Below are 24,985 nucleotides of genomic sequence, written 5' to 3' on the forward strand. Positions count from 1 at the left end.
CAAACCGGACTTGTTGCAGACGGAGCATGCAACAATTTGACTTAACTTACAAATAGGGTAAAAAAGCCGCACGGGGCCGTTCATAGTGATTTGAAACATTGATAGCGGGGCTTGTCCCTTAACAACTTAATTTCGCGTTCTCGCTATGCTGCATGCTTTTGCCGCACCTATTGTTACATTCGCCTGTTGACAATTTCTTGCGACATGCATGCTACATCTTTTTTCGTCGCTAAGCCGCACGGGGTGCATGGTACCTAATTGCGCTCTCGCATAGGGTGCAAAAAAAGAACCCACCTTGCATGTCTAAGAAGCAGTAATTCCATGTTGCTCTTGCAACCATACTCCAGATCCGGGGTTGGAGTGACAGTTCTGTGCATATACGCATGGAAGAACATTCGATTTGTCGCCAAAATTCCTTTTTTTAGCCCTTCAATTTCACTGCTCGGTCTTCTCCGTGATTACTATTATTACCTAAAATAAGTCACTTTCCTAACTTCATATCTATTCTTCTTCTATCTGCAGCTCCATTCCATTCAACACTATGCCCTTCTCGACTACCCAGTCAGAAAGATTGGCACATAACTCTTGAGGCAAGGTAAGCGTCGATGCGCGATCATTGATCCAAAATCTTGCAACCCTCACTAGTTGATCTAATACGACGGTTGCATTTTCTTCATCACTATTTTCCTCAACATTGCTTGAAAGTTCATCAATCACACGCAAAACTGCTGTGAAAGAAAGCATCGAAAGTGGAGGCTTGTCGCTTGCAAAATTAAGGTATTTCAACAATTCCAAGCTCTTTTTAAGGTCCTTCTCTTTATAGTAGATTGCCAATGAGCAAACCAAAACCAAAAATTGCTCTTCAGAAATAACATTGAGAGTGTCAATCAATGCCTTTTGCTCCAAAAGCGTCTTTTTGGTTGTTTCTGTTTCAATGCTTGCATCTTCCAGTTCAGCTTCAGCTATCGAACTATCGCTGTCCAAGGTTTCAGAAAATGAACCAAACTCTTTCAAAGACTCTTGAACATCCTTCTCGAGGTCTGTCATTAAGGAAACCGCCAAGTCCTGTGGACTCATGATTGACTTGAAGAGCGCGAAATGCTTCTTCAATTTGGATCCTTGAGGACAACTTTCTATAATCTCCTGCAATCCCTTGGTCTTTCTCAGAATAACCTTCATGGATGTTTCTCTATCGTCATCAGATATACTTTCGAGGTAGGTGATTTCAAGCTGATGTAAAAGCTCCAATACTCGCCAAGACAAAACAATTCCAAAATAGTCATCGGAGTTATCTTGAAGGTATTCGATGTATTTAAGATGCGAAGGTCCGCCTGTTGATCCCTCATTAATGGGCTTTTTGTATGCCAAGTTGGCAAGACGATCGACAAAATCTGGCGACGTGAACATTGCTAATCCGTCCACTTTTTTGATTAGCTTATAGAGTCGAAGAAGCGACTCATTGTCACCGGAATAATCCAAATTTTTAATCAACATTGCCTTGGTCTTGAGATTTATACTCATGATACGGCCCGCAAGAGGATGCTTGGAACAAAATATCGACCCTATTATCAAGCTTAAAATACAGCTTTCGAAATTGACCTCTTTTGATGAAAGGTAGAAATAGTTGCTCAACAAGGACCAGCTTGTGAAAGAATCGCTTTTGCCCGCGAGCTTGGTCGTAAGTTCGTTAAAATGGTCTTTCTTTATTCGACTGGGAAGTTTCACACCCAAATGGACCATAAGTTGCGACAACCCTTCAGTATTCTGGGTTTTGGATTTCTCATTTTTGGTGCCAAATTTGAAATATGGCTGAAATATACTTGCAAGTGACATTATCACGAGCGCTATCTTTATTAATCTCCACAATTGGAAGGTAATAGGAGATGCAAGTGCCTGAGGAAATATGGGTATAGCTGAAAGGTTTTTAAACTCCAGGTCTCCAGAGAACAACGAGGTACCAACCATGGCGGCCATTCCTCCTAATAAAAACCTGTTTGTTGGTTGTTGCTGGTATGGTTCGTTAGTGACAGGCATTGAGGATTGGCTATAGTTGGCCACTGGAGTAGTATTGAAGCTTTGGGAAGGTGCAAAGCCAAAGCCATTGTGACGGCCAGCCGATGATGGTTCATTTTGCGGGGCAACTGGACGTGGGTTGATACTGGCTTCTTGTATAAGACGCTGGAGATTGCGGTTCTCGTTCATAAGGGTTTCGTTTTTCCGTTCGAGATGCCTAATATACTCGGTCGCCTTGTCCAAGACACTTGCCTTGTTCAACTTGGATGCCGGAGTAAGGCCCTCCAAATCGGCCACACTCACGTCGTTGCACCCCGCAGCAATACGGAGCGACGGCACAGCATCTCTAAGAGCCAAAATCTTGGTGTTGATGTTGGTTCTATACTTTCTTTCAATCTGGTTGTGCGAGATCTTGTCCTTACGTCCTGGTTTTGTCACCTTGGAAGTGCAATTTACACTTGGTTTTCTTTCCTCTGGTGTCACGCTTTCCTCGTTCAGCGTATCCTGTTTTCCAATTGAAATTTGCTCGATTTCCTTTTTTATATATCGAGGCGATGTCTTATTCGAGTACGTTGTATCCTGACTCTCAGGAGTCAACCCACCAAAAACATTGGAATCCTGAGAATACGAAGAGCTGCTCATAGAACTCGATTGGAATCCATTCAAAGGTGGCATTTCCGGGATATTTTGCCTTTCAGCTGGCAAATTCGTTTCTAAATTCATAAACCAGTCGTTCATTTTTTTTTCATCTCCGTTGATAGAATCTGGAGATAACGACTGGGCTGCCCCCAGAATACTCTGGAGGAAGTTATCTGTGGTTTCAAAGTCGTAGAAACCAGGATAATCGAAATCTGTCATTGGTATGAGGAGAAGAAAATTGGTCACAAATTGCAACCAGAATAACTATCAGGTCATTTCCGGGGTAGGCCGAAAATATCACGCCATTAAGTGCTGTGTGCAGGCTGTGCGGGTGCAGTTACGTAAGTAAATGACGCGCCAAGGGTTTTCGAAGCTGTGCGTCAAAATGGCGTGAAATCCTGCGGGAGAACGATGTTGCAGCCGCGACTTGATGCAGCCGTGATGGTACCTGGAGAGATGCATGCAGATACGTAAATTCATGAACAATGCATTTACTTCGTACTTCTAAATATAAAGCGCAATTCATTCACCTATACCGGTGGAAGACTGGTACGACATACGGGACATTGAAGCTTATACTTCATCCAGTCCTCTAAACATTCTGTATGGAAGATGTGATGGCATGGGGTTATCATATAATGGGTATTTCCAACTTTTTTGTCTTTCTTTTGCTCGCTGGCTGCAACTGGAATTGTCACTTCTGTCATACAGATAGCGCAGTCAACAGGACATAACATGTATCCACTAGCTTGGGTTTCCTCGGAAGTCACATCACCAGCACGAGATTTAATGCCTGCCAAAATATCGGATGCAAATCCATTTTCCAAGTCTGTAATACTGAGATGTGGATGGTAATCGTAAGCCTTAGGTAGCCACAGTTCATTGATCCAAAATCTGGCACCCAATTGCGTCTGTACGTAAAGAAGAAACAATTGTAGAGACACCCACAAAGTAACAACTCCAAAAAGCACCGGGTCGTATCCATGGCGTAAGGTATTGTCCGGTGTCAAGCAGATATAAAATAACGGCATCAACCGAAGAAGAGAAGTCCCCAAAATAAATCTCCACAGAAATGCTTTTCTCCTGTTCTTTATAGTATTGCGGATAAACTGAGGAAACCAGTAAGAATTTATCAACAAAAACGCAAAGTATTCGAAAATCTTTCTGTAACTTTTCCTCCATGTAGTAGCACCAGCAACCAAAAACATCGACACTATGCTGGCGGAAAGTCCTGTAGCAATAATACCATTTGTGAACCTAGCATCATCGCTAACACCTGGACCTGTAGCAGGAATAGCCGGTTCTTGGTTGGCAGTTACAGGCGCTGGAAGTGTATCTTCTTGAGGTTGCGCTTCTTCTGTATTGGTTGTTTCTGTGTTTCTTGAACCTCCACGCATGAGTTCCCACCAACTTATTCCACGCTCGTTAGCCTGAGTACACATTACCTTCACTAGGAAACGAACCATTATCAAGTCACCTACAACGAGGTTGACTGTAATGCATGCTAAAATGAGGTAAAGTTCCTCGGTGATGTTGGCATATAACAAGACAATTAAAGACATTAATGCGTCCTGATACGCTAGGAGCAGTAGAGTAGTACTGCTAACATTCGAAAGTTGTCCTGGTGTGCGAAGCAGTCTGATTTCAGCAACATATAGATACAATTGAATGAGCACAATTAACAAAAATTTGGTGAACATCGACCTTCGTTCTTTGTTGGTAATGATCGAGAGATCACCCTCAGCGGGTTTGTTGGAGTTTAGAACGAACCCACAATCAGGCGAGTACATTAATGCATTCTTGATCACAACCTTGGGGAAGTCTCCTGGTATGGGCCGGCCAATGGGGTTTTGCAATTCTTCATCGATGTCGAGGATTTCTTGTTTCAGGAAATTTGTCTTATCAAGCTGGAAGAACGAAATCAACTCGCATTGCTCTTGTGAACGAGCGATATACATATTCAACTTTTCAAGTTTATTTCTGCTGTCAGTAGCGGAAGAATTGAGAAGCTGCGAAACCAAAAGCTTGGCGGTGTTGAAATTCTGCTCAGAAAACGTCATATGAGGAAGTCCATGGATTCCCAAGAATTTTGCAGATACAGTGGTGGTGATCAACGAACCAGTCGTCTGATAATATATGCCCAAAGTTTCAAATTCAGATTGTTGGATCTCTGGGTGATCTTTGATTTCGAGCAGTACTCGCACCAAAACTGCGTCATGGACTTCATCTTCGGGACGTTCAATGAGTTTACTGAGGTCCTGGTTTTCAAAATTGTAGCCGAGACTTCGAATCGACAACAGGATAGTTCCCTCTTGTGTGATCTCTTCGCCCACCTTTTTCTTGTCGTCGTCTTTTTTTGGTTCTGGGTTGTTTTCTGGATCGTTTTCATACCGCTCCCGTTGTTCGTCATACTTGGACTGCGAGTACCTTTCATAATATTCCACAAACGGCTTTTCAAGCTCAAAAAAATACAGCTTTGGTCTTGTTTTTGTGAGCATAGAGTAGTCGCCATAACATGAGCCTGTCACATTCAACAAGTATGCTGGAGCTGCTGGATCAGAAGTGTCTACAGGGTCTTTTCCCCACCATGACTTCAAATCATCACTAATGCTATTCGGAAGCAATGAATATTTCTCCTGTTCTACCCACGGATGTTTTTCTGAATACTGATGTAGCGGCCATTCCAGAGCATTATGACCCTTGAGGTTGTCCTCGTATGAAAGTCTGAACCCCGTAAGATTTCCATAGCCAGAAATATAGGATGAATTTGCTAGGACTTGTCGTGAATAAGTCATGAAGTGTTGGAAATACAGAATCACCTCTTTGTCTTTATCGGAATGGGGCTGTTCATAGCCGGACGGAAACGAAAAGAAGATGATCATAATGATTATGATCATAATAGATTGCCGGTCCATGGCCATGGTACAGTGTGGAGGCGATTTCGCAATGATAAAGTGGTGGTGCAGTGGGTGCAAAAAGAGGAAAGATGAAGAAGGAAAATCAAAAAAATGAAGAAGTGAAGAAAAGTAGAAATTTGATGTGAGTGGAATTGGTGAAGAATGGGATGAAGAAAATAATTTGAATTGAAGAAAATTAAATCACCTCAGATGGTTCTGTCACTTTCCTGCTATCATCTAATTATTGTCGCAAATATTTAATTTCGCGAATTTTTGGACTTTTACAATCTCACTCATTTTCTCAATCTCTCCTCCTCATTTGCAGCCATTCTACACTCCCTCTTTTCTTTCGGTATTATATTAACCATACGACATAAATAGTCTAGACATTATTTTTCCACCATTTTTGGTTCGGGTATGATGTTACAGATGAAACCTATTAAATTAAGGTGAAGGCCACGATCGAAACCACAAGTGCTACCAACGCGGTAGAGAATGATGTCTGGCGAGACCCATTGGAGGGGTGCTGCTCTACCACCGGTGCGCTTGTTACGGAAGTATTGGCCCATGCCGACGACAGGATCTCAACGTCTCTTCCAAACAAGTCTGCGAGGAACCCGCCCGTTTGCTTGCTGGTGGAGTTTGCGTATCCTGAGGTGGTGGTGGCACTTTTGGTGGTTGTTGCTGATTCTTCGTCATCACATTCGTCGTCTGGACTGTGTGTGGAAGTGGATACTGATGTGGAGTACCATGTCAGTTCACCAGCAGCAGTTGTGCGGACGGTGGAGACATATGTTTTAGCGCCGCCAGAGCCGCCTGAACCGGAGCCAGATCCTGAGCCGCCAGAACCGGAACCTGAGCCTGATCCCGATTTAGAACCAGAACCGGAACCGGAACCAGAACCCGAACCAGAACCAGATCCCGAAGTCGATCCCGAAGTCGATCCCGAGGTTCCAGCATCACACTCGTCACAGTCTGCGTCGCACTCGTCGTCGGTGTCATTTCCAAACCAGTCAAAGTCCTCGTCGTCGGAATCGTCACAAACAACACAGTCTTCGTCACACTGATCGTCACTTGGAATCAAGTATCCCGGCTTGGAGGTTGAGCCGGAGCCAGAGCCGGAGCCAGAACTTGAGCCGGAACCCGAGCCATAGTTTGAACCACTTCCAGAACTTCCACTTCCAGATCCATAAGAAGTTCCAGAGCCAGAGCCAGAGCCATAACTGGGGCTTGACTCGTCGTCCTCGCAGTCTTCATCGACGCCAGAGCCAGAGCTGGAGCCACCGCCATAACTACCACTGCCTGAACTTCCACTGCCTGAACTTCCACTGCCTGAACTTCCACTTCCAGAACCGGTTCCCTTGCACTCATCACACTCAACCACCTTGGTGACAGTAGCACCATTGATCACGGTGGTATAAGTGGTGTAGTAGGTTTGGGTTTGGGTATAGTATTCCTCACAGTCTTCGTCATCTTCAGATCCTTGGGTGGGTTGCACAACCTTGGTGGTGGTGTAGGTGACGGCAGATCCACCATTGGTGGTCTTGACGGTGGTAATTACTGTTGTAGTTGCAGTTCCTCTAGTGGTGATTCCGGTAGGATCACCGTTGGAGGTGATTTCAGTGGGGAGAGTAGCATAGGTTGGGTCGCCCTTGATTGTGGTTTCACTAGGATCACAGTCTTCGTCGTCACCGTCGTCAGAAGCTGTTGAGCGTGAGACAGTAGCAGAAGTTGAACCTGTTGAGTTTCTTGACGCGGATCCCAAAGTTGGCAAGATTCCTCCAGAGCCCAGCAAAGTTGGTAAAATTCCACCAGAACCCAGCAAAGTTGGCAACACTCCTCCAGAGCCCAGCAAAGAAGGTAAAGGAGGCAAGGTTGGGAGACTGGATTCTGTTTCGCAGTCTTCATCGTCTTCTTCAGAAGAAGCTGAAACCGAAGAACGAGCAGAAGCAGCTAAAGAACGAGCAGAAGAAACTCCGCTAGATCTTGAAGCACCACTAGTAGGCTGGCCGCTCACAGCTGCGAGTGAGGTCAAAGACCCGGAAGGTGAGCCCGTGAGTGGAGGTAACGACATACTGCTGAACGCAGGAGGCACAGAAACAGGATCATCGGTGGGACTTGCCGAGTCTGTTTCGTCGTCGCATTCCTCGTCATCAGCCGAAGAAGCGGAAGAAGAACCTGAAACAGAACCCGAAGATGCCTTTGACGAGCTGGAGCCTCCAAACAAGTCACCGAGGAAACCCAATGGGGCAGCGGTGACGGAAGCCGAGGCAGAGGAGGCCGAAGCAGACTTTGAAGCCGAAGCCGAAGCAGAGCTGGAACCACTGGAACCACTGGAACCACTAGGAGCCACGGCGAACAATTGGTTCAAAAGTCCTCCAGTTTGGGAGGAAGAAGACACTTTGGAAGAGCTTGAAGCTGGGCTCGAAGAACTCGAAGAAGCAGAACTGTCGACATTCAAAAAGTCGAACAAGGATCCAGAATCAGTGGTGGCTGGTGCGCTCGACGAGCTTTGTGTTGTGCCTTGGGCTGCCAACACTCTGAAGGCAGGTGCTTTTGTGGAAGATGAACTTGAACTTGAACTTGAACTGGAGCTGGAACTGGAGCTGGAACTGGAGCTGGAACTTGAACTGGATGTTGAATTGGAATTGGAACTGTCAAGTCCAAAAAGGTCAAGAACGCCTGCAGCCAGCGACGTTGCAGCAGCTACAGGAGCAGCAGCAGCAGCAGCAGTTGTGGATGAAGTTGCAGCCAGAGCAGCGGCAGGAGCGGCAGCAGGAGCAGCAGCATCGGAACCACCAAATAAGTCACTTAAAAACCCTCTTTTCTTGGGAGCATCTTGTGCATTTACGGCGGCGGATGCCAATAATACAGTGTGGAAGATAGTTGTTATTTTCATACTATTCCACTACTGTTCCATTACTTTATCTTCAATGTATTTAACGAAAGGAAGAATTCCACCTAATAGGTGTATGTGGGATCGAAGCCATATATAGCTACTAACAAAAAAGAGGTTGGGGTATGCTTGTAACCGATTTAGGCAATTTGGTAGTACCCAAGGAGGGTCAGATGCATTGAATACCCAAGGTGGTTGCGAAAACTTGATCCCAATTGGGAAATATGCAAATTATCGGCTAATAACATTTCCGAATGAGGAAGTCAAATTCAGACATCTTCAAGGTTACCAAGTTAGGAAGTTTTTATATGCCGTCCGGGCCCTCCTCCAACTGCCGGATCCGGTAAACTAGTTTGGTTTCTAGAACCAAATATAGATCGTTGTTTACTATGGTCCCCTCATTTTAGTCCGAGACTAAAATGGATTTCTAAATATTTTTGAATAATGTAGACTGGATAATTTGAGAAAAAAGTTTGGACTTAATCTGGCTGCGAAAACGAGAGTATAAAGTAAAAGATTAAAGTAATAGAACAAAATAATAGAATTAAATAACAGATTCTCTTACTAGTTCTTATATTAGGTATACAGGCACAATCAATATGCTATTTCTTCATTTGCTCCACCAAATTTTTAAAGTCCTCGTGGTCGTAAATTCCTCTCTTCTTCAATGATTCTCTGACACTTCTTCTGATTTTTCTTCTCAATTCTCTCTTTTCTTCTCTTCTTTGGTTAGAAATTTTCTTGCAACAACATTTCTTGGAACCACTAGAAGAGGAGGAACTGGAACTAGAACTAGAGCTAGTACCAGATCCAGACGAACTGGAACCTCCAAAGATAGCATCGATGATACCGTTCAAAATGGAACCCAAAGAGCTTCCACCAGTGCTAGGAGTATTGCTGGAAGAAGAGCTTCCACCAAAGAGATCGTCAATGAGACCCAGGATAAAGTTACTCAAGCTGAAAGATGATCCACCAGAGCTTGAATTAGAGCCGCCAAACAAAGATTTGAGAAGACCAAATCCAAAGTTCAAGAGCTTGGAGAAGAAACCATTTCCTGAACCATCACCACTAAAAAGATCTTTGAGCAAACCAAGACCGAAGTCAAGAAGTCCACCAATAAGGTCTCCTCCACTTCCCTTAGAGGATGATGAAGAAGTGGAGTTATGAGGACCCAAGAAAGAATCAAGAAGATCACCCACAAGGTTTCCCAAGCTGTCACCCGACTTCAGAGACGAAGTGGACGAGGAAGAAGAGTTGGAGCCAGAACCATAAGACTTGAACAAGTCGTCGAAAAGTCCTTCAAGACCCAGTCCGGTGCTGGTAGAAGTAGCTTTGGCACTTGTGGTGGTGGTTCCAGACTTGCTAGCACCATTGGAGTCAAATAAAGAGTCGAATAAGCCAGCCAATCCCTTGCCAGTAGCTGTTGAGGTGGTACTGGTTTTAGTAGCAGAAGCTTTAGTTGAAGCACCACCATAAAGTCCAGCAAAAAGTCCAGCTAAACCTTCTCCGGTTTTAGTAGCAGAAGCAGTGGTAGAAGGACCAGAAGCAACATAGGTGGGAGTAGCTTTAACTGTGGTGGTGGAACCTTTTCCGCCGAAAAGATCTCCAAGAAGACCACCAAGAACACCGGTAGAAGATGGAGCAGCAGAAACAGTAGCAGAAGCAGCCACTGTAATGGAAACAGAAGCTGAAGCTGAAGGAGCAACAGAGTCATACAATGCTCTCTTTTGGTTCTGGGTAAACTTGGCCAATTCGGCTTGCAAAGTTTTCGAATCTTTCAATTTGTTCAACAATGAAGTTGCAATGCCGGAATTTTTGACCGTTTGAAATAATTTGGAGTAGTCAATATTCTTAGCGGACAGAAGAAATGTACCGGCATACGTGCGCAAAGTGGAGTTGTTCAACAAGGATGAAGCAATCGACTTGATCAGACCAGAATTTGCAGCCAATGAAGAGATGATTTTTGTAAGGTATTCGTTTTGTCTCTTGGTAATGGGCTCCACCTCTTCTCTCTTGAGATTGGAAAGCTCACTAGTGACTTTACCCAAGATCTCGGTCACAAAGTCTTGGTGGGAATCAAGATATTTAGCAGCATATGTCTTGGCTTCGTCAACAAGTTCCTTGTGGTTTTGAACATATTGCAATACAGACTTGGAAGCCGAAGAAGTAGCGAGGGTCTCAACAAGAGAAGTCACGTCGCTAAGGTCTCTAGCAAACACCTCGTTGATGCTGGAAGTAATGGTGTCTTGCACATCTTCCTTTTTGGAAAGTTGGTCGATGAAAGCATGTAATAAATTATTTTCATTCAACATTTCAAGAAAAGAGTTGACATATTCGTTGGACTCTCTCTTTTCATTGTGCTCCATGTCACTGTCCATAGCATTGAATCTTTTAATAACAGCATCAGCACTGAATTCTGGATCATACCTCGCTACAAGTTCATCACTGCGAATGGTAGGAGCGGCCAGTACCAATGCTCCCGTAAGAACAGAGGCTACTGATAGGATGGATGCAAATCTCATATTAACGACAGTTACGGAGAATAATTGCCTGGACGAAATTGGGGTCTTATAAAATCTGGCCATTTCAGCCCTACCCCAACTTGTTACCGCATTCTGCAACCTTTATGTCAAATAATTGCCCGAATAGGGAATTCGCACAAATGATGTGCATTGGCAAATTGCCCAATGCGGTATGGAGAAGTCGACTACTCTATTATGTGTTATGAGTTCCTTGCATACACTAATAGGCAAAATTGTTGTCAAAATGGTTAAATTTGTCATTGCTAGTTTGGGCAATAAATAGTATCGGAATTATCTTGCATTATTTGGCTCTATTTGTTGCATACAGGCTCTATATTTTCTCCTGCATGGAGCTGTCAATCCATCTGCAGGCGAAAATCAAATCAACTGGTAGTTGAATATGAAACCATCTCTCGTCAGATTGGTCAGGCCTCGTAGGCCGGAAAGGGTAACCGATCCCCTTTTGCCGCCCCTCCAGTTGTACAAGAATATTCTCAGAGCACATGCAACAAAGCTCCCTGTTGAACTTCGGTCGTTGGGAGACCAGTATGTGAAGGCAGAATTCAAGGCCCACAAAAATATCGACAATCCGTTGCATATTGTGGGTTTTTTGACCCAATGGCAAGATTATCTCAAGAGCATTGATGGCGGCTCGTGGCTAAATGGCAAGTTGAGCAAGCAGGAACTCGACAAAATGTCGCCGGAGCAAGTGGGCCAGCTCTACGAGTTGATGCAAGAAACTCAAAGAATAGGAAGAGAGAACTAAGAATGTATATAGTGTAGCTACTCGCTTTCGTCCGGTTGATGCTGGTTTTCAAACTTGTACTTTGGAACGAATGGAGGCTTGGTAATGTTGTGGATTTCAAACCACTTGGGAATGCATGAAGCTTTGACCCATGTAAAGTCGTCGCCAATATTACAAGTACATCGTCTTTTTGAGCGGATTTCCGGATCATGGGGACAGTCGCTGTTGGGATGGTGGAAATAACCACTATTTTCGAAAAATAAAAGATCTTTATAAGGCAAGAGCAACGACACCGCCATGGTGTGAACTGGAGCGTCTCCCCAACGTGAGTAGTAGAAACCTCCAGATTGGTCTATGTGATTGAAGAATGCTTGGTAGGGTTCCAGCCGGTAGAAGTCCATATCACCAATTTCAAAATTGGACCAAAAATGGCACATATTGTAAGTATTTCCTCCGTCCTCGGTGAGGAATTCCATATTGTTATCTTTTGCAATGAATTGAGGATTCTGGCGAGAAAATTGGTTGACAGTGTCCCACAAGTTTTCCACGGTAGTATGAAGCTCCAATGGAGCCAATGTGAATGCATATTTTTTATCGTTTTCTCTCATGTATTTGAACCAATCTTGATCAAAAAGATCACAGCGAAACTGAATTTCTGGTTCCACCCGCCAGTAATAACGGTACCTCTGCATTTGCGGTAGTTGAAAGAAGAGTCCTGAATTGAACCGGCACATATGACGGTACAGTTCTGAGCCACCATACTTGATTTTTTCCTGCGCCATATAGTGCATGGTTGCATTGGCCCTTTCGACATCTATCCAAGGTGGATACGACCAAAAGTCCCGAGGTATAAGTTCAAAGTAGGCGTTTCCGCTAACAAGAGCTTCTATAGATGCAACCAACTGAGGATCAAATGGCTCGTCGTTGGCAAAAACCCAATCGTAATGGTACCTTTTATTGAAGCGATCTTCGACCGACTCAATTGCTTGAAGAATGCCTACTTTGTCGCTGTTTCGAACCAAGGAGAAAAAAGTGGCATTTTCACGTTCGCCAGGATCAACCACCTCATTAATATGTTCACTGAATCCAACGTAAATCGATCCTATTTTGGACTCGGCGTAGTCAAGCCGATACTCTTGCAACTGCTGCATTTCGGCAAAATCCACTTCCTGGTCCACATGAATGGGAGTTTGGGGAAACACCACCACACTGGGATCGTCATCAAGGTTTTGGGACAATTCGTCGTTTAGATTGGATGTTTCAGCTGAATTGGTGGCTTGTGGGGCTTTCTCAAATGAGCCATCCGCCGCATTAATTGCGTTGAAAAGCATTGTAGGGTATATCTGAGCTAACTGTAGGTATGCAATGGCTAGTAGCAACACCGCAGCTACCGCCACGACGATGCGCCGGACACTTACTCGTCGTGGAAGCATGAAAGATGTCGCGAAGATAAAAGCGAAAAGATAACTAAATATGAGAGAAAATAAAAATCATGAAGTAAGGGTCTAGATAAGATAGTTGTGAAGAGGTTACCTATCAGAAGTTGAGTGTAAAGATAATATACGATGAAGAGTGTAGAGTTACTATAAATATTTGGGTGTAAATAGATAGTTGAGTAAGAGAGATGAATGTGTGAGATTAATATGAGATGAATATGTGAGATATGTGAGATATTTGAGATGAATATGAGATGACTATGAGATGAATATGAGATGAAGATATGAGATATATGAGTTTGAGGTAATAGTGACTGAAAACACTACGTTATGAGAGTCAATGAATACAAAGTTGTATAATCAAAGAGCTACAGCTCAGAGCTAGTACTGACATGTAGCCACCCTACGAGTAATTAATCGTCTGATTCACTCTTCGCCCATTACAATCCCTTGGCGTAGTTGCCCGATGCAAAGAACTCCATAATGTTCTTGACAATCTTCTCCAACGCCGCCAACCATTTCTCCAACTCCTCGGCGACTTTGGCCTGGTCGCTTCCCAATTTTTCAAAAAAGTCTTTGCGGTAGGGACATGCTTTCATGGCCAACTTGAACACCGGCTTGATCAACATACCATGGTACTGCGATAACGTGGCCGTGTATGCATCGGTGAATGTTTTGGTGAGCTCACGGTCAGGATTGTTCACGGTTTCACGCATGGCTCTGCTGGTGAATTCCAAACCTCTAGACAACCACAACAAACCTTGAGTGGCGGTCTTGGTTTTAGTGGGCGCCTCACTCAAGATCAAGTCTTGAAGGGTGCCAGCACCCATAGGATCGCTCAACAATTTCGACCTGATTTTGTTGATGTTACCTGTCATGTCCTTTTGCACCACGGCAAAAGCAGACGATCCCAACAAGTCAAAAAGCTTCACCAAGGCTTCGGACGCCTCCAAGAAGCCAGCAGTGTCGATTTTGTCATCGGAAACCTTGACGTCAGCGAATGATTTTTTCCCGTCGAAAAACGTTGTCATGGTGGACGCGAGATGTCAAAGTTCGCGGATTAGTACAGGACAGGGCTCAAATGAAAGAATAACCAGAAAAAAGAGAAAGACAAAAACAGAAAATCAAACCAGAAAAATACTAAATTATAAACCAAATCATATACCTGCTTTCTTCTTCCTTCTTTCTTCTACACTTCTTTTCTACGCTTCTCATCATATCATGTCTATTACCATACCAAGTCAGGTGCCCACAGCACTCGTTTCGGTTTCGGACTTTTCACCTGTGTTTCCACTTCAACTCCCGATGAGGGCGTAGAAACTTGCAGCCTATAAGCATCAAATTGGTTTCGTGTATAGAAACCAAGACTATGGTCTTTGTTGTCTTTTTTCGCAGCCGTTTGCGTATGAGTAAGTCCTCTAATAAGGGCCATTTTGGGTTTCTTCTTTGCCGGTCCAGTTTCTTCATTGGTGGGGATTTGTACCACCTCGCTAATGTTCTCTGGAAGTGGAAAGCCCTCGCAATTGGACGAGTTTAATTCGGTTGCAAATTGAGTGGCATCGTTAACCAATCCGGTCAGCAGCTCCACTATATATATTAATTCTTTCTGGTTTTTCAAACAACTTCGGCCGGCTTCAATGGTCTTCTTGGGTGCACAGATCCGGTTTGGTGATCGCAGTATCTTGTCATGTGGTTTGTTCATGTCGAAATTGGTGAGATTGGAGAGGGGACGAAGCACCGGAATTTGCGATTTGTTGGTAGGTCTTCGAGGTGCTTGAAAGAATACTTTGCTTGATTTTTTGATTTTGTCGTTGGTTTTTGATTTGGAAGGGTCCATGTTGATGTTTTCTTTGTCTAAGAACGCATTGAGTTTGAAATCTAATTCGTCGGCTCTCATAACTTCGTGCTTTTTGAATCTACCCTGGTAGATTCTCGTGCGCAATTCGTCATCTAACTCATAGTCCTTTTGTGTGAGACCGAGATCATTAACGAGCTTTTCGATTTTGGCATTGTTGATCTGGGCTTCATAGTATATATCTTCTTCTTCAAGTCCAAAGACGTCTTTTTTGCAATTATTATTACGCATGTTATTTGTGACTTGGAACAACTCATTGCCAGAGGAGGGTGCAGGGAGGAAAGGAACCAGTATATATGGAACCTCTCCATTCACTTTTTGTCGTTTCTTTTTGGGGCTTGCAAATTGTGCGGCTTCGTCTTCCAATAAATCTCGGAGATCAAGTTGAAAATCCGGTGCGACCATGTCTATTCCCCCATCTTCCGATAGAGACGACGATGAGTCCATGAGAATTTGTTTTGAATATTACTCGGTGTTCTTATCTTAAGTGTTCGTTTTTGTCCATGATGAGTATTTACAAACCGACCCAAATAGGAAATTGCGACCCATCCACAAACGGCTTGGGAGTAACCGAAGTGGAAGATCAGGGACTCGTGGCGTCTATCGGATGCTACATGTGATCACTTGGCTGGTAAACGAATGAGAATACAGAATGAGAACTATTTGAACTGAGAACTTGAATTGAGAATTATTTGGATTTGAGAACTGATCTAAATTTCATTGGACTGCATTTTGACTGATTTTGACTGATTTTGACTGATTTTACAATCCCAACCAGTACTCTGTGCTCTCAATAGTAAACTTGTCCTTTAATGGTGTATCCGCAGAACTCGTTCCTACAAGAACCTCGTAGTCTCCTTTTTCAGAACACCATTTGTTCTTGTATTCGTTCCAATACGAGGTTGCTTCTCTCACCGAAAACGTCATTGAAACCTTCTTTGATTCTCCCTTTTTCAAGAATACCTTGGCAAAATCCTTCAATTCCTTAACGGGACGAGGAATTGAGGGTCTCACGTGGTGGATGTAGGCCTGAACAATTTCTGCTCCTGCTACCAGACCAGTATTTTTCACATTGACCTCGACAACAATTTGATCTTTCTTATGCTGAACCTTTAGTCCAGAAACCTCGAAAGTGGTATAGGATAACCCAAAACCAAAGGGGAACAAAACGTCTCTTTTTGTCTTTTCGTACCATCTGTAACCAACATAGACATCTTCACCATATAACACTCTTCCATGGTCACTTGTAAAGTTGACAAACGATGGGTTATCTTCAATCGCCTTGGGGAATGTCATAGATAACTTTCCAGAAGGATTAACTGTGCCGAAAAGAACATCGGCAATGGCATTTCCCAACTCATTACCACCGTACCATGCGTGAACCAAACCTTGAATTTTGTCTATCCAAGGCATTGCAACCGGCGAACCACTTTGGTTGACAACAATAACATTCTTGTTAACCTCGCAAACTTGGTCTACAAGCTGCGTTGTGTACCCAGGAATGTCCATATCTGGTCTATCGAAACCCTCCGATTCCCATTCCTTCGAAAGTCCCAAGCACAAAATAACCCTATCGCTGTCTTTAGCCACTTCTACGGCTCTCTTAATCATGTCCTGAGGATCTACCTTTTCTCTAAATCCAAAAAAGACACCTCCAGCTTCTTTGTGAATACAAGGTAAAGTATAAGTTGGACTGGTTCCAAATTCCACTCGAATATTGTATGTCTTTCCCTTTTCCAATTTGATTTCTGAAACCTCTTCCCTCGTACCCATTCCCAAGAAAAAGGCATCGCCGTACTCCTGCTTGGTTTTGTTGTCTACCAAAAGTTTCTCGTCCACGAAAACTTGAGCTGTTCCCAAGCACGAACAGCCAAACTCGAAAGTCGACGAAACGTCTGGGGTAAAGGTTCCTTCTATGTCAATGTAGTAGAGGAGTTGACCTTTTTCAAGCTTTTCATGGTAAAAATCTGGAAGAAACACTTTACTGGTCTGAAGTGGTAGTTCGTGAAATAATTCTCTATCGGCAGTGCCAGGAGCATGCTTATAGAATTTGGCCATGAGTCCTGGTTTTCCATTGTATTCTGTAATTGTGGCCACATCCGGTAAAGTTTTGTCTAGAGTAGCACCCATAGCATACTCCAATTCAATTGAGTTTCCAGCTTCTTCCAATTTGGCTTTAATGCCTTCGTATGGAGTGATTTTGTATCTGGTAGTCATAGAAGCAGAACCTCCACCAGAATCCTGAGCAGCTTTGGCATTGGGTCCAATTACTGCAATCTTTTTGATAGTCGAACTGGCTTTGACTGGCAATGGCAAAATATCATTGTTCTTTAAAAGTACAAGTGATTCTCCACCAGATTTTCTCAAAAGCTGCGAAGCCTCTTTGGTATCATTTGCCAATTCTTCAGCGTCGTCTTTAATGCCAATTTCCTGGGCAAGTCTGACAGCATTGAGCACCCGTCTAGCATTCTCCGTAATGACATCTTCATGGATTTCGTTGCAATTGACTTTGTGAGCGGTCTGAATCTCTTGTCTGTACCTTGTAGGACCTGGCATTTCCAAGTTGAGTCCTGCGTCAAGTGACTCTTTAATACTGTAGGTTCCAAACCAGTCAGACATTGTCATTCCGTCATACTTCCATTCTCTTCTTAAAATATTCTGGAGGTATTCTTGCGACTGTGACACATGAACTCCATTGATCTTGTTGTACGAAGTCATCAACGATTTGGGATCAGCATCACGAAGGGCGATTTGAAATGGTTTCAAGTAGATTTCACGAACCGCTCTGTCTGTCACAAGCACATCAATTCCTTTCCGATTATCCTCCAAATCGTTACACACAAAATGCTTAAGGCAAGCCAACACTTTTTCACTCTGAATTCCTTGAATAATGTATGAAGCGGCATGGCCAGAAAGCACGGGATCTTCCGAGTACAGTTCAAAAGACCGACCCCCTAAAGGAGATCTCACAATATTACACGTAGGTCCCAATATAACATGAGCACCTTTCATGATAGCTTCTTTTCCCATCAACTTTCCAACCTCATGCAACAATTCCTTATTAAAAGTAGCCGCAAGTCCGGTTCCACAAGGAAAACAGTTGGAGGGAATTGCATTGAAAAACTTGGTTCCCCTAATTCCATTGGGTCCATCAGACACTCGAATACTGGGGATGTCTAATCTTGGAATCGGTACAGTATGCCAAAAATCTTTACCAGCAAGCAAGGATATTTTCTCCTCGAGGGTCAATTGGTCGAGGAGAGCCTCGACGTCCATTTTTCTCGCCATTTTCTTGGGGAATTGACGACTGGCAGCCGCCTTATATATCCAAGGCTGCATCCTCCTCGTATGCAACCACGCAAGACTTTCCTGTTTCGGACACCCAGTGGGGATCTTCCCCACAAAACCGGTCGGGATCTATGAATTTTCCGATGACGAAAAGGGCTGCATTTCCGACCAAAATTGAAGTTGAAATTGAAACTGTAAGATGGGTTTGAACTGCGGTTGAGGTTTCAGAGTGTGGGAAATCGCTGGTGAAACGATCTCGAAACAATCCCGAACCAGTCACGTGAGAAATCGACTTTTTAAATGCCTAAAATAACGAGGATAGAGTCTTTAGAAATGAAGATAAAGTCCATGGCTAAAAGAAGAAGAGAACCAACTCGACCGCTTCATTGACGCAATGACTCACTCAAAAATTATTTCAATCAAATTTTCAAATCGCAGCCATCAATTTCATAGATTATTTTTAATTTGCAGCCATCGTCTAACAATCCTGTCACAATGATCAACCAACAAAAGGTATAACACTACCGGAAATCACCTGGGGATCCATAACACTTGTATGAGCCGGAACAACATCCCTCTTTCTCCTATTCTCGATGGGCTACTGGAACTTCACCATACTCATTCTATCGACTACCTACTAGTTGTACGGCAAAAAAATGTACTTCTGACCCATACAATGGGATTTTCAAGTATACAAAGTGACCAAGTGATGGAATTGCTCGATTCTGGAAAAGGTGGTATTCTTGATATAAAGCCAGTGCTTCAAACGATGAAGATACTTGAACTAAAAAATGGTTCAGCAGAAGCAATTGAGCATCAGTATAAAGATTTACTAACTTGTATCACTCAGAATATTTGCAAAAGGATTTCAAAGGAATGGATCAAAGTAATTGAACCAAATAAGCAGGCTCACTTTCCTTATAAAGCTTTCAACGACAGTAAACCTCCATGGTGGCCCCACGAAGTCAACCATATTGAACCCGACCATTTGGATAAACCAGGAAGAATTAGTCTTATGATTCAAATTCTCCGAAATCTTGAGTTTAGTTGGAAAAGTCTTCGTGATTCTGTGATGCATATCAAGTTTAGGCACAAGCATACCGACCGACTTCTTCAAGAGGTATTCTATATAGCGTTGTTGGATCGTGCCAAACGTGGTCTCAATCATCCTTACTACTGTAGGGAATATTTGGAATTAATCGATGAGCTGACTATAACTGCATTGCATAATGAAGTAGTTCAGTTTCCAGTAAGCAATTTGGCTGCTTCTAGAAACAAAGGACGAGAGGAAGGCTTGCTTATGGTGAGTCAGATCCAAGACGATATGATAAATTTGGTGTCGTTTGACCTTGAAGCTGTTCACAGGACTCCAGAAAAGGGACGTAAAAAGCGAAAAAGGTCCAATTCTGAAGAGGAAAAAGAACTTCAGGAAGTTTTTCCAAAACGGTATACTGTTCCCATAGAAGAGCTCTTGAGTGAAGACGGTCCAATGCCAAGTACAAGTTTGGTTATAACCTCAGAAACAGCTCAGAGCCATGAAGATTGGTCTCAAGGACATCTCGCCATGGACTATTCGGAATCTCTGTATGACGATATGAATCTGAAAAACTGAAAAGAAAAACCAAGAAAAAAAACTAAGAAGAGTACTAAAAAAATCCAAAAAGTACTTGAATGTCTAATGATTTGTGACTACGCTGTGCCGAGGAATTGTGTTTGTACCGTCTGTTTGTACCCGTCTGTTTGTACCCATTTTGTGCCGTCTCTGTGCCGTCTGTCTGTGTCGCACTATTCAAATCTCAACTGGCTGCAAATCACCAGGCTTGTATTCTTGACCTAAATTACTATGGCTGCTATCGAGACTAACCCACCACTTCACTCCGAGGTTCCCGCTGAAGTTGCTGTGACAGCTGCTAATGAACCAGAAAAAGTGAGACTTCTTTCCAGAATCCAAAAATATTCGTTGGTCCATGGAACCAGAGCGGTAGTTCAAACAGTACCAGGAACTTCGTGGGCTACCGGGATCGTTTCTCTGGTATATGAACCATTGAGAAACAGCTTTCTCTTGAGATACGCCATGGATACAAGTGACATGATTTTGGTTGGATTGTTGGACCAATGTGACGGATTGGTTGGAGTTCTTGGAACTAGAGAGGAGCCTACTGCTGCAAATGAACCTGTTCAAGATGCTCAGGCGGGTGCTGAAGCGGCTCCTGAGGCTGGTGAAGCTGGTGCTGAGGCAGGTCCTTCAGATGTGCAATCTCGGCTCGACAAACCGGCCAACGATGGCTCGTTTCTCAATCGTCTTGGACTGAACGCCAGAGACCAATTCCGCTATGTGGTCTACGACAATGATGGGGGTCGTTTTTTCGCTGGTCCGGCAGATTTAGTGTTTGGGGGGATTAACAGAGGCGTGGAAAGCTTTGTGTCAAACCACTGGCCCCAAACCAAATTTCCTGAAAACTACAATGGGGAATTTGCCAAGCTGATGATGTTGTTGCGGACCATTTTGCACCGTGATTATGCCGTGGAACCCGCTAACAACCAGGTGGCCGACAACTAGATATACTAGAGAAGCTTTGAATTAGATCTGTTTTGATACACCAAAGTAGACTGTGACATGCATTAATACTTTACAAGGGGAGTTCCCAACAACATTGATATCGAAAAAAACTTAATCCTTCGACTTCTTCTTCTTCTTCTTTGGTGATTCTTCGTCTTCAGCTTTACGCTTCTTCTCTTTCTTTTCTTTCTTTTCCTTCTTTTCCTTCTTCTCCTTCTTTTCCTTCTTGTCCTTCTTGTCAGACTTGTCCTTCTTCTCCTTCTTCTCCTTCTTCTCCTTCTTATCTTTCTTAGACTCGGTCTCATCATCACTCTCCATGACAACATCTACTATGTCGGAACCAGACAACTCCAAAGCTTCCTTGATGGCATCAGAATTCTTCATTGGTGCAGCACCAGTGTCGTAAAAGTTCAATCTCTGTTCAACTTGCTTCTTTAAAATTTGTCCAAAAGCAACCGAAGGTTCATCAGAATAGTTATCAATTCTTGATGCAATAGAACACTTATTGGCCAAGTATCTCGATATTCTTCCTTTGTTCTTCGCAGACGCCTTTCCAATGAATGAAGAGTGGTAGATAAGTCCATACTTGGGAGTGTTACCCTTGGTCTTTAATGCTCTGAACAACGCCTTCTCAGCACCCAAAATTTGCACAGTAGATGCAGCTTGTTTAGACAAGTTGGTTAACGAACCGGCATGAGAAATCAATCTGGCACCTACAACTTCTCCTATCAATGTCGACAAGTTGGGAGCAACAGTGTTCATCTTTTCAGACAAGTACAGGTATAATCTGCCTCTGTACTCTGACAAAGAAACGACACGAGCAGCGAAAGTTGAAACATTGTCCATATCTTGTTCGGAGATATCTTGACCCATGGAGATTCTGGCATTGTCAATAATTCTCTGAGCAATGCCAGAATCATCGTTTACTATAGCAGCGACATCATGCAAGCTTTCATCAGACAAAGATGCCTTATCCTTAATGAACAAACTCAACTTGGCATAAGAGTAGTTGTCAGGAACAATCTTAGCCAACTCAGGAAAATGCCATCCGTACCATTCCTTGACTCTCATAGAGAATGTGTTGATATCTTTATCCAACTGGTCCAATAAAGCAATAGCTTGAATGATATGGTTGTCATTCTTTTGAACTGAAAATTTAACCTTGGCTCTAGAGAAGGCATGTCCCAATCCCAATTGAGCTCTTTCTATATCTCCTTCTTGCAAGTCCTTGAAAAGCTTGGAGCCATGAACTCTAATAGCTCTCAAAAAGTCCTGGACAATTTCGTTGGACAAACAGTCAACCCATGGGAAGATCTCCTTGATGGATGGACCCAAATTCTTGTCACTTACACCCAAAGTAACCTTGTTCTTAGAAGAGCCCTTGGGCAAGTTAAGCTCCAACACCGACTTCAAGTAGTCAGAAACCAAACCTTCCGAGATATCGTTGGCATTTTCCAAAGCTTGAGCGGCTCCCTTAAATGGAGCGAATGAGACAAGCTCGATCATTTTGGAAAATTTACTCAAGTCATTGGCAGCTTCTTGGACTTCTTGTAGTCTCACGGCAATGTCGTCGTGCTGAATAAGCACCTTGAAGATGGCATAACCAGTTGCCTCTTCGAAGAGAAGATAGTCGACTGCCATTACGGATGAGGTTCAGAAATTTTCTGCGAAATTTTCATCTCATCGAAAATACTGATGTGTGGATGTGCGAACGCTTACATCAGCGCACATTGATGGCTATAGGTTGCAACCGCTAGCAAAAGTTCAAATCCCATTCAAATTCTTCAAGGGTTTTGAACCAGTCCATAGCTGCATCGCCGTTTGGATTGAGTTCCCATACCCGTTCCATCAATGTGGTGACTCTGCTTATACTCGTGACTGCGTAACTTTGCATATATCGATCGATGCGAGCCTTCATTTTTTGGCGATCTTTTTCAGTTATAGAATGGATTCCTGCCATGAAAACTGGGAACACTAAGGAAGCCTGGGCTGGAGTGTCGATTAAGATATCAATGCATTTTAGTAAATCAACCGTTAGCACTTGACTCTCCAAATGTCGTGGGCTGCAACGCAATACAGCTTGACGTAGAAATAATTTTGCAGTCAATTGAAAAGTTTCAAAAATCGTGAGTTGATGTTCGAGTTCCTCATCGGTTAAATTCACCAAATCTTCTGGTTCGGGTTTTGCTCCATCAATTTGTGCATCAAGTCTTCGACATTTCATGAGCACATCTTGGACAGGCAAGATAACCCGGTTACGCAAGTCGTCATCAACGTCCACAATGTCTGATTGAAAGCTGTCCAGCAACTGATTACTTGCACGTCGACTCTCGAAAGCTAATGTGTTAATATCACCAATTATAGGGTACAACATTTTTGAAATTCCCAAAAGTGGATTGAGTCCGCCTTGACCAACTGCCTCCAGGGTCTTAAAAAATCTGGCATAATCTGGGGTTGGGAAGTAAGGATGACGATCTCGTAACGAGCTTGCTAGCAAGTCGTGGTACGCAAAATCTGTGATGAGCCAGCGCTCTTCCTTGTCATTATTGAAGTTAAAAATACCTCCATTTTCCGAAAGAATCTTGGAGCCCCAAGAGAGAAATAAGGGCCATCTCTTCACATCGCCTCGGCAAATTTCTGCGCTACACATGATTAAGAGCGATGCCAATTTGAATATGAGAGAATCTCTGCTCTTGGATCGATGTCGGCCCAAATTTTCGCTATGATGAGTTTCCAAATGTTTGAGAGCAGCCTCAATATATTGCATTCCTTTCCGAGTCCATGAGCCATTAAGGTCAAAACAAGACCATGCCAAGATAGCGTAAAGGACACCATCGTCTTTGTGAGCGAGAGGTAAGAATACTTTCTGGTAAGAATTGGATTCATCTTGCGAAGAAGGTGCAATGGATACCTTTCGCGATAAGGTATTGAGGTAATAATCGTACAAGTAGAAGCCCTCTTGGTTCAAAAGTGGAATCACCGATGGACTGTGTTGTGGAGTCGAAACGTTATGTGCAAATGAAGTTACCAACTGGTCGAAAAGTGAAGGTGATAATTTAGAACCTGCCTGTTCCAAAAGTTCGGGCAAAGATATAGCTGAGGATGTAGCTGAGATTACGTGGGTATGATGTGCCGACAGTTTGATTCCGTCTCCGTTGGTCTGGTACCCAAAATCTCGAAGAAAGTCGTACAATGAGGTGGATGTGAGTTCTTTGGTATAGGTGACAAGCTGGTCGGTTGCATTCGGGATGTCGAGAGGAGTTTCCAGAGACAGATACTCTTCTACTGGGGGCTCTTCCAGAGACTCTTGTTTGGGCGGAAAGTCGACATGATACATATGGAAAGCCAGAAGCAGTTCTTGTGAAGACAGAGAAACCAATGGGTGTCCTAGTATTTCTCGTGGTTCTTCCGTTTCTTCAATCGGTGACGCTCGAAGATCGGGGGCTGGCGAGTAGCTCAACTTTGGAGATGGTGTGCCCATGGTGAACCGTGGAGTGGTGGAAATTTGTGGAGTGGTGGAAAACTGTAGTTCAAGAAAGCTAGCAGATGTTTTGGGAGAAGTGTCATTTTTTGCAGAAATTTGTGGTTTTTCAGTAGGAGGACCTTCGGGCTGCTTTCGTTTGTGTCGACTCTTGCTTTGTTCAATGTCTCTCTTCTTTGCTTCAATTTGTTCCTGGGTCATGGTCAGTGGATCGATCCAAATACATTCTCGTTTCAACCTTACACAATTAGCACAAGCTGGTTTCTCTTCAGTACACTTCTTCTTGCGGGTTTTACACGTTAAGCATCCGTTCTTGGACCTATTGCTCTTTAATAGAGTTTGAAGCTCCAATGGGTCTTCGATGACATTGAAGTTGTCTCTCAGAAACTGAGATTTTTTCGTCGATGAAGCGGCAAACTTTGGTTTCGACTTCTTTTTGACTTTGGTGTCAAATGTAACGAGCATTTTGAGCCGAAAATCTCACAAAAATTGTAGAATCAAATGCCGCCTTATAGATAGTGGGGCACACCTGCTGCACCTGATCTCGTGATGATACCAAACCGAGGTACACCAGTGCACCTTTTTCCTGCACTCAGAGGGTCCCCACCACCGTCGGTTCTGCCCCAAACGTGGAATCCGGTAGAACCCGGTGG

The 24,985-nt window shown here is 43.5% G+C and overlaps 13 protein-coding genes across 13 annotated transcripts; 3 read left to right on the forward strand and 10 right to left on the reverse strand. All coding sequences in view use genetic code 12, as the record gives it.

Moving 5' to 3' along the window:
• Positions 1-501: 501 nt before the first annotated feature.
• CPH2 (Cph2p) lies at positions 502-2,871 on the reverse strand (the record flags this gene model as incomplete). The annotated part of the gene is made up of 1 exon (XM_001485087.1): positions 502-2,871. The coding sequence occupies one exon, from the start codon at positions 2,869-2,871 to the stop codon at positions 502-504; it is 2,370 nt and encodes a 789-aa protein (XP_001485137.2).
• A 311-nt stretch (positions 2,872-3,182) lies between these two features.
• Positions 3,183-5,573, reverse strand: PGUG_02867 (ubiquitin-protein ligase; the record flags this gene model as incomplete). The annotated part of the gene is made up of 1 exon (XM_001485088.1): positions 3,183-5,573. One exon carries the CDS (start codon positions 5,571-5,573, stop codon positions 3,183-3,185), a length of 2,391 nt encoding a protein of 796 aa, XP_001485138.2.
• Positions 5,574-5,988: 415 nt separating this feature from the next.
• Positions 5,989-8,448, reverse strand: PGA25 (Pga25p; the record flags this gene model as incomplete). The annotated part of the gene is made up of 1 exon (XM_001485089.1): positions 5,989-8,448. One exon carries the CDS (start codon positions 8,446-8,448, stop codon positions 5,989-5,991), a length of 2,460 nt encoding a protein of 819 aa, XP_001485139.2.
• A 599-nt stretch (positions 8,449-9,047) lies between these two features.
• On the reverse strand, positions 9,048-11,030 carry PGUG_02869 (uncharacterized protein; the record flags this gene model as incomplete). The annotated part of the gene is made up of 1 exon (XM_001485090.1): positions 9,048-11,030. One exon carries the CDS (start codon positions 11,028-11,030, stop codon positions 9,048-9,050), a length of 1,983 nt encoding a protein of 660 aa, XP_001485140.2.
• A 337-nt stretch (positions 11,031-11,367) lies between these two features.
• Positions 11,368-11,733, forward strand: PGUG_02870 (uncharacterized protein; the record flags this gene model as incomplete). The annotated part of the gene is made up of 1 exon (XM_001485091.1): positions 11,368-11,733. One exon carries the CDS (start codon positions 11,368-11,370, stop codon positions 11,731-11,733), a length of 366 nt encoding a protein of 121 aa, XP_001485141.1.
• A 17-nt stretch (positions 11,734-11,750) lies between these two features.
• On the reverse strand, positions 11,751-13,145 carry PGUG_02871 (glycosyltransferase family 15 protein; the record flags this gene model as incomplete). Its single annotated transcript, XM_001485092.1, has 1 exon — positions 11,751-13,145. The coding sequence occupies one exon, from the start codon at positions 13,143-13,145 to the stop codon at positions 11,751-11,753; it is 1,395 nt and encodes a 464-aa protein (XP_001485142.2).
• Positions 13,146-13,588: 443 nt separating this feature from the next.
• Positions 13,589-14,179, reverse strand: HET1 (Het1p; the record flags this gene model as incomplete). The annotated part of the gene is made up of 1 exon (XM_001485093.1): positions 13,589-14,179. The coding sequence occupies one exon, from the start codon at positions 14,177-14,179 to the stop codon at positions 13,589-13,591; it is 591 nt and encodes a 196-aa protein (XP_001485143.1).
• A 197-nt stretch (positions 14,180-14,376) lies between these two features.
• PGUG_02873 (uncharacterized protein) lies at positions 14,377-15,450 on the reverse strand (the record flags this gene model as incomplete). Its single annotated transcript, XM_001485094.1, has 1 exon — positions 14,377-15,450. One exon carries the CDS (start codon positions 15,448-15,450, stop codon positions 14,377-14,379), a length of 1,074 nt encoding a protein of 357 aa, XP_001485144.2.
• Positions 15,451-15,765: 315 nt separating this feature from the next.
• Positions 15,766-18,342, reverse strand: PGUG_02874 (beta-glucosidase; the record flags this gene model as incomplete). Its single annotated transcript, XM_001485095.1, has 1 exon — positions 15,766-18,342. The coding sequence occupies one exon, from the start codon at positions 18,340-18,342 to the stop codon at positions 15,766-15,768; it is 2,577 nt and encodes an 858-aa protein (XP_001485145.2).
• Positions 18,343-18,847: 505 nt separating this feature from the next.
• PGUG_02875 (uncharacterized protein) lies at positions 18,848-19,903 on the forward strand (the record flags this gene model as incomplete). The annotated part of the gene is made up of 1 exon (XM_001485096.1): positions 18,848-19,903. One exon carries the CDS (start codon positions 18,848-18,850, stop codon positions 19,901-19,903), a length of 1,056 nt encoding a protein of 351 aa, XP_001485146.2.
• Positions 19,904-20,134: 231 nt separating this feature from the next.
• On the forward strand, positions 20,135-20,851 carry PGUG_02876 (uncharacterized protein; the record flags this gene model as incomplete). The annotated part of the gene is made up of 1 exon (XM_001485097.1): positions 20,135-20,851. The coding sequence occupies one exon, from the start codon at positions 20,135-20,137 to the stop codon at positions 20,849-20,851; it is 717 nt and encodes a 238-aa protein (XP_001485147.2).
• A 111-nt stretch (positions 20,852-20,962) lies between these two features.
• On the reverse strand, positions 20,963-22,492 carry SIK1 (snoRNP complex protein; the record flags this gene model as incomplete). Its single annotated transcript, XM_001485098.1, has 1 exon — positions 20,963-22,492. One exon carries the CDS (start codon positions 22,490-22,492, stop codon positions 20,963-20,965), a length of 1,530 nt encoding a protein of 509 aa, XP_001485148.2.
• Positions 22,493-22,604: 112 nt separating this feature from the next.
• UGA3 (Uga3p) lies at positions 22,605-24,797 on the reverse strand (the record flags this gene model as incomplete). Its single annotated transcript, XM_001485099.1, has 1 exon — positions 22,605-24,797. The coding sequence occupies one exon, from the start codon at positions 24,795-24,797 to the stop codon at positions 22,605-22,607; it is 2,193 nt and encodes a 730-aa protein (XP_001485149.2).
• Positions 24,798-24,985: the final 188 nt, after the last annotated feature.

The sequence above is a fragment of the Meyerozyma guilliermondii genome, genomic scaffold, assembly GCF_000149425.1.
Source record: "Meyerozyma guilliermondii ATCC 6260 scaffold_3 genomic scaffold, whole genome shotgun sequence".
Classification (NCBI taxonomy): domain Eukaryota; kingdom Fungi; phylum Ascomycota; class Pichiomycetes; order Serinales; family Debaryomycetaceae; genus Meyerozyma; species Meyerozyma guilliermondii.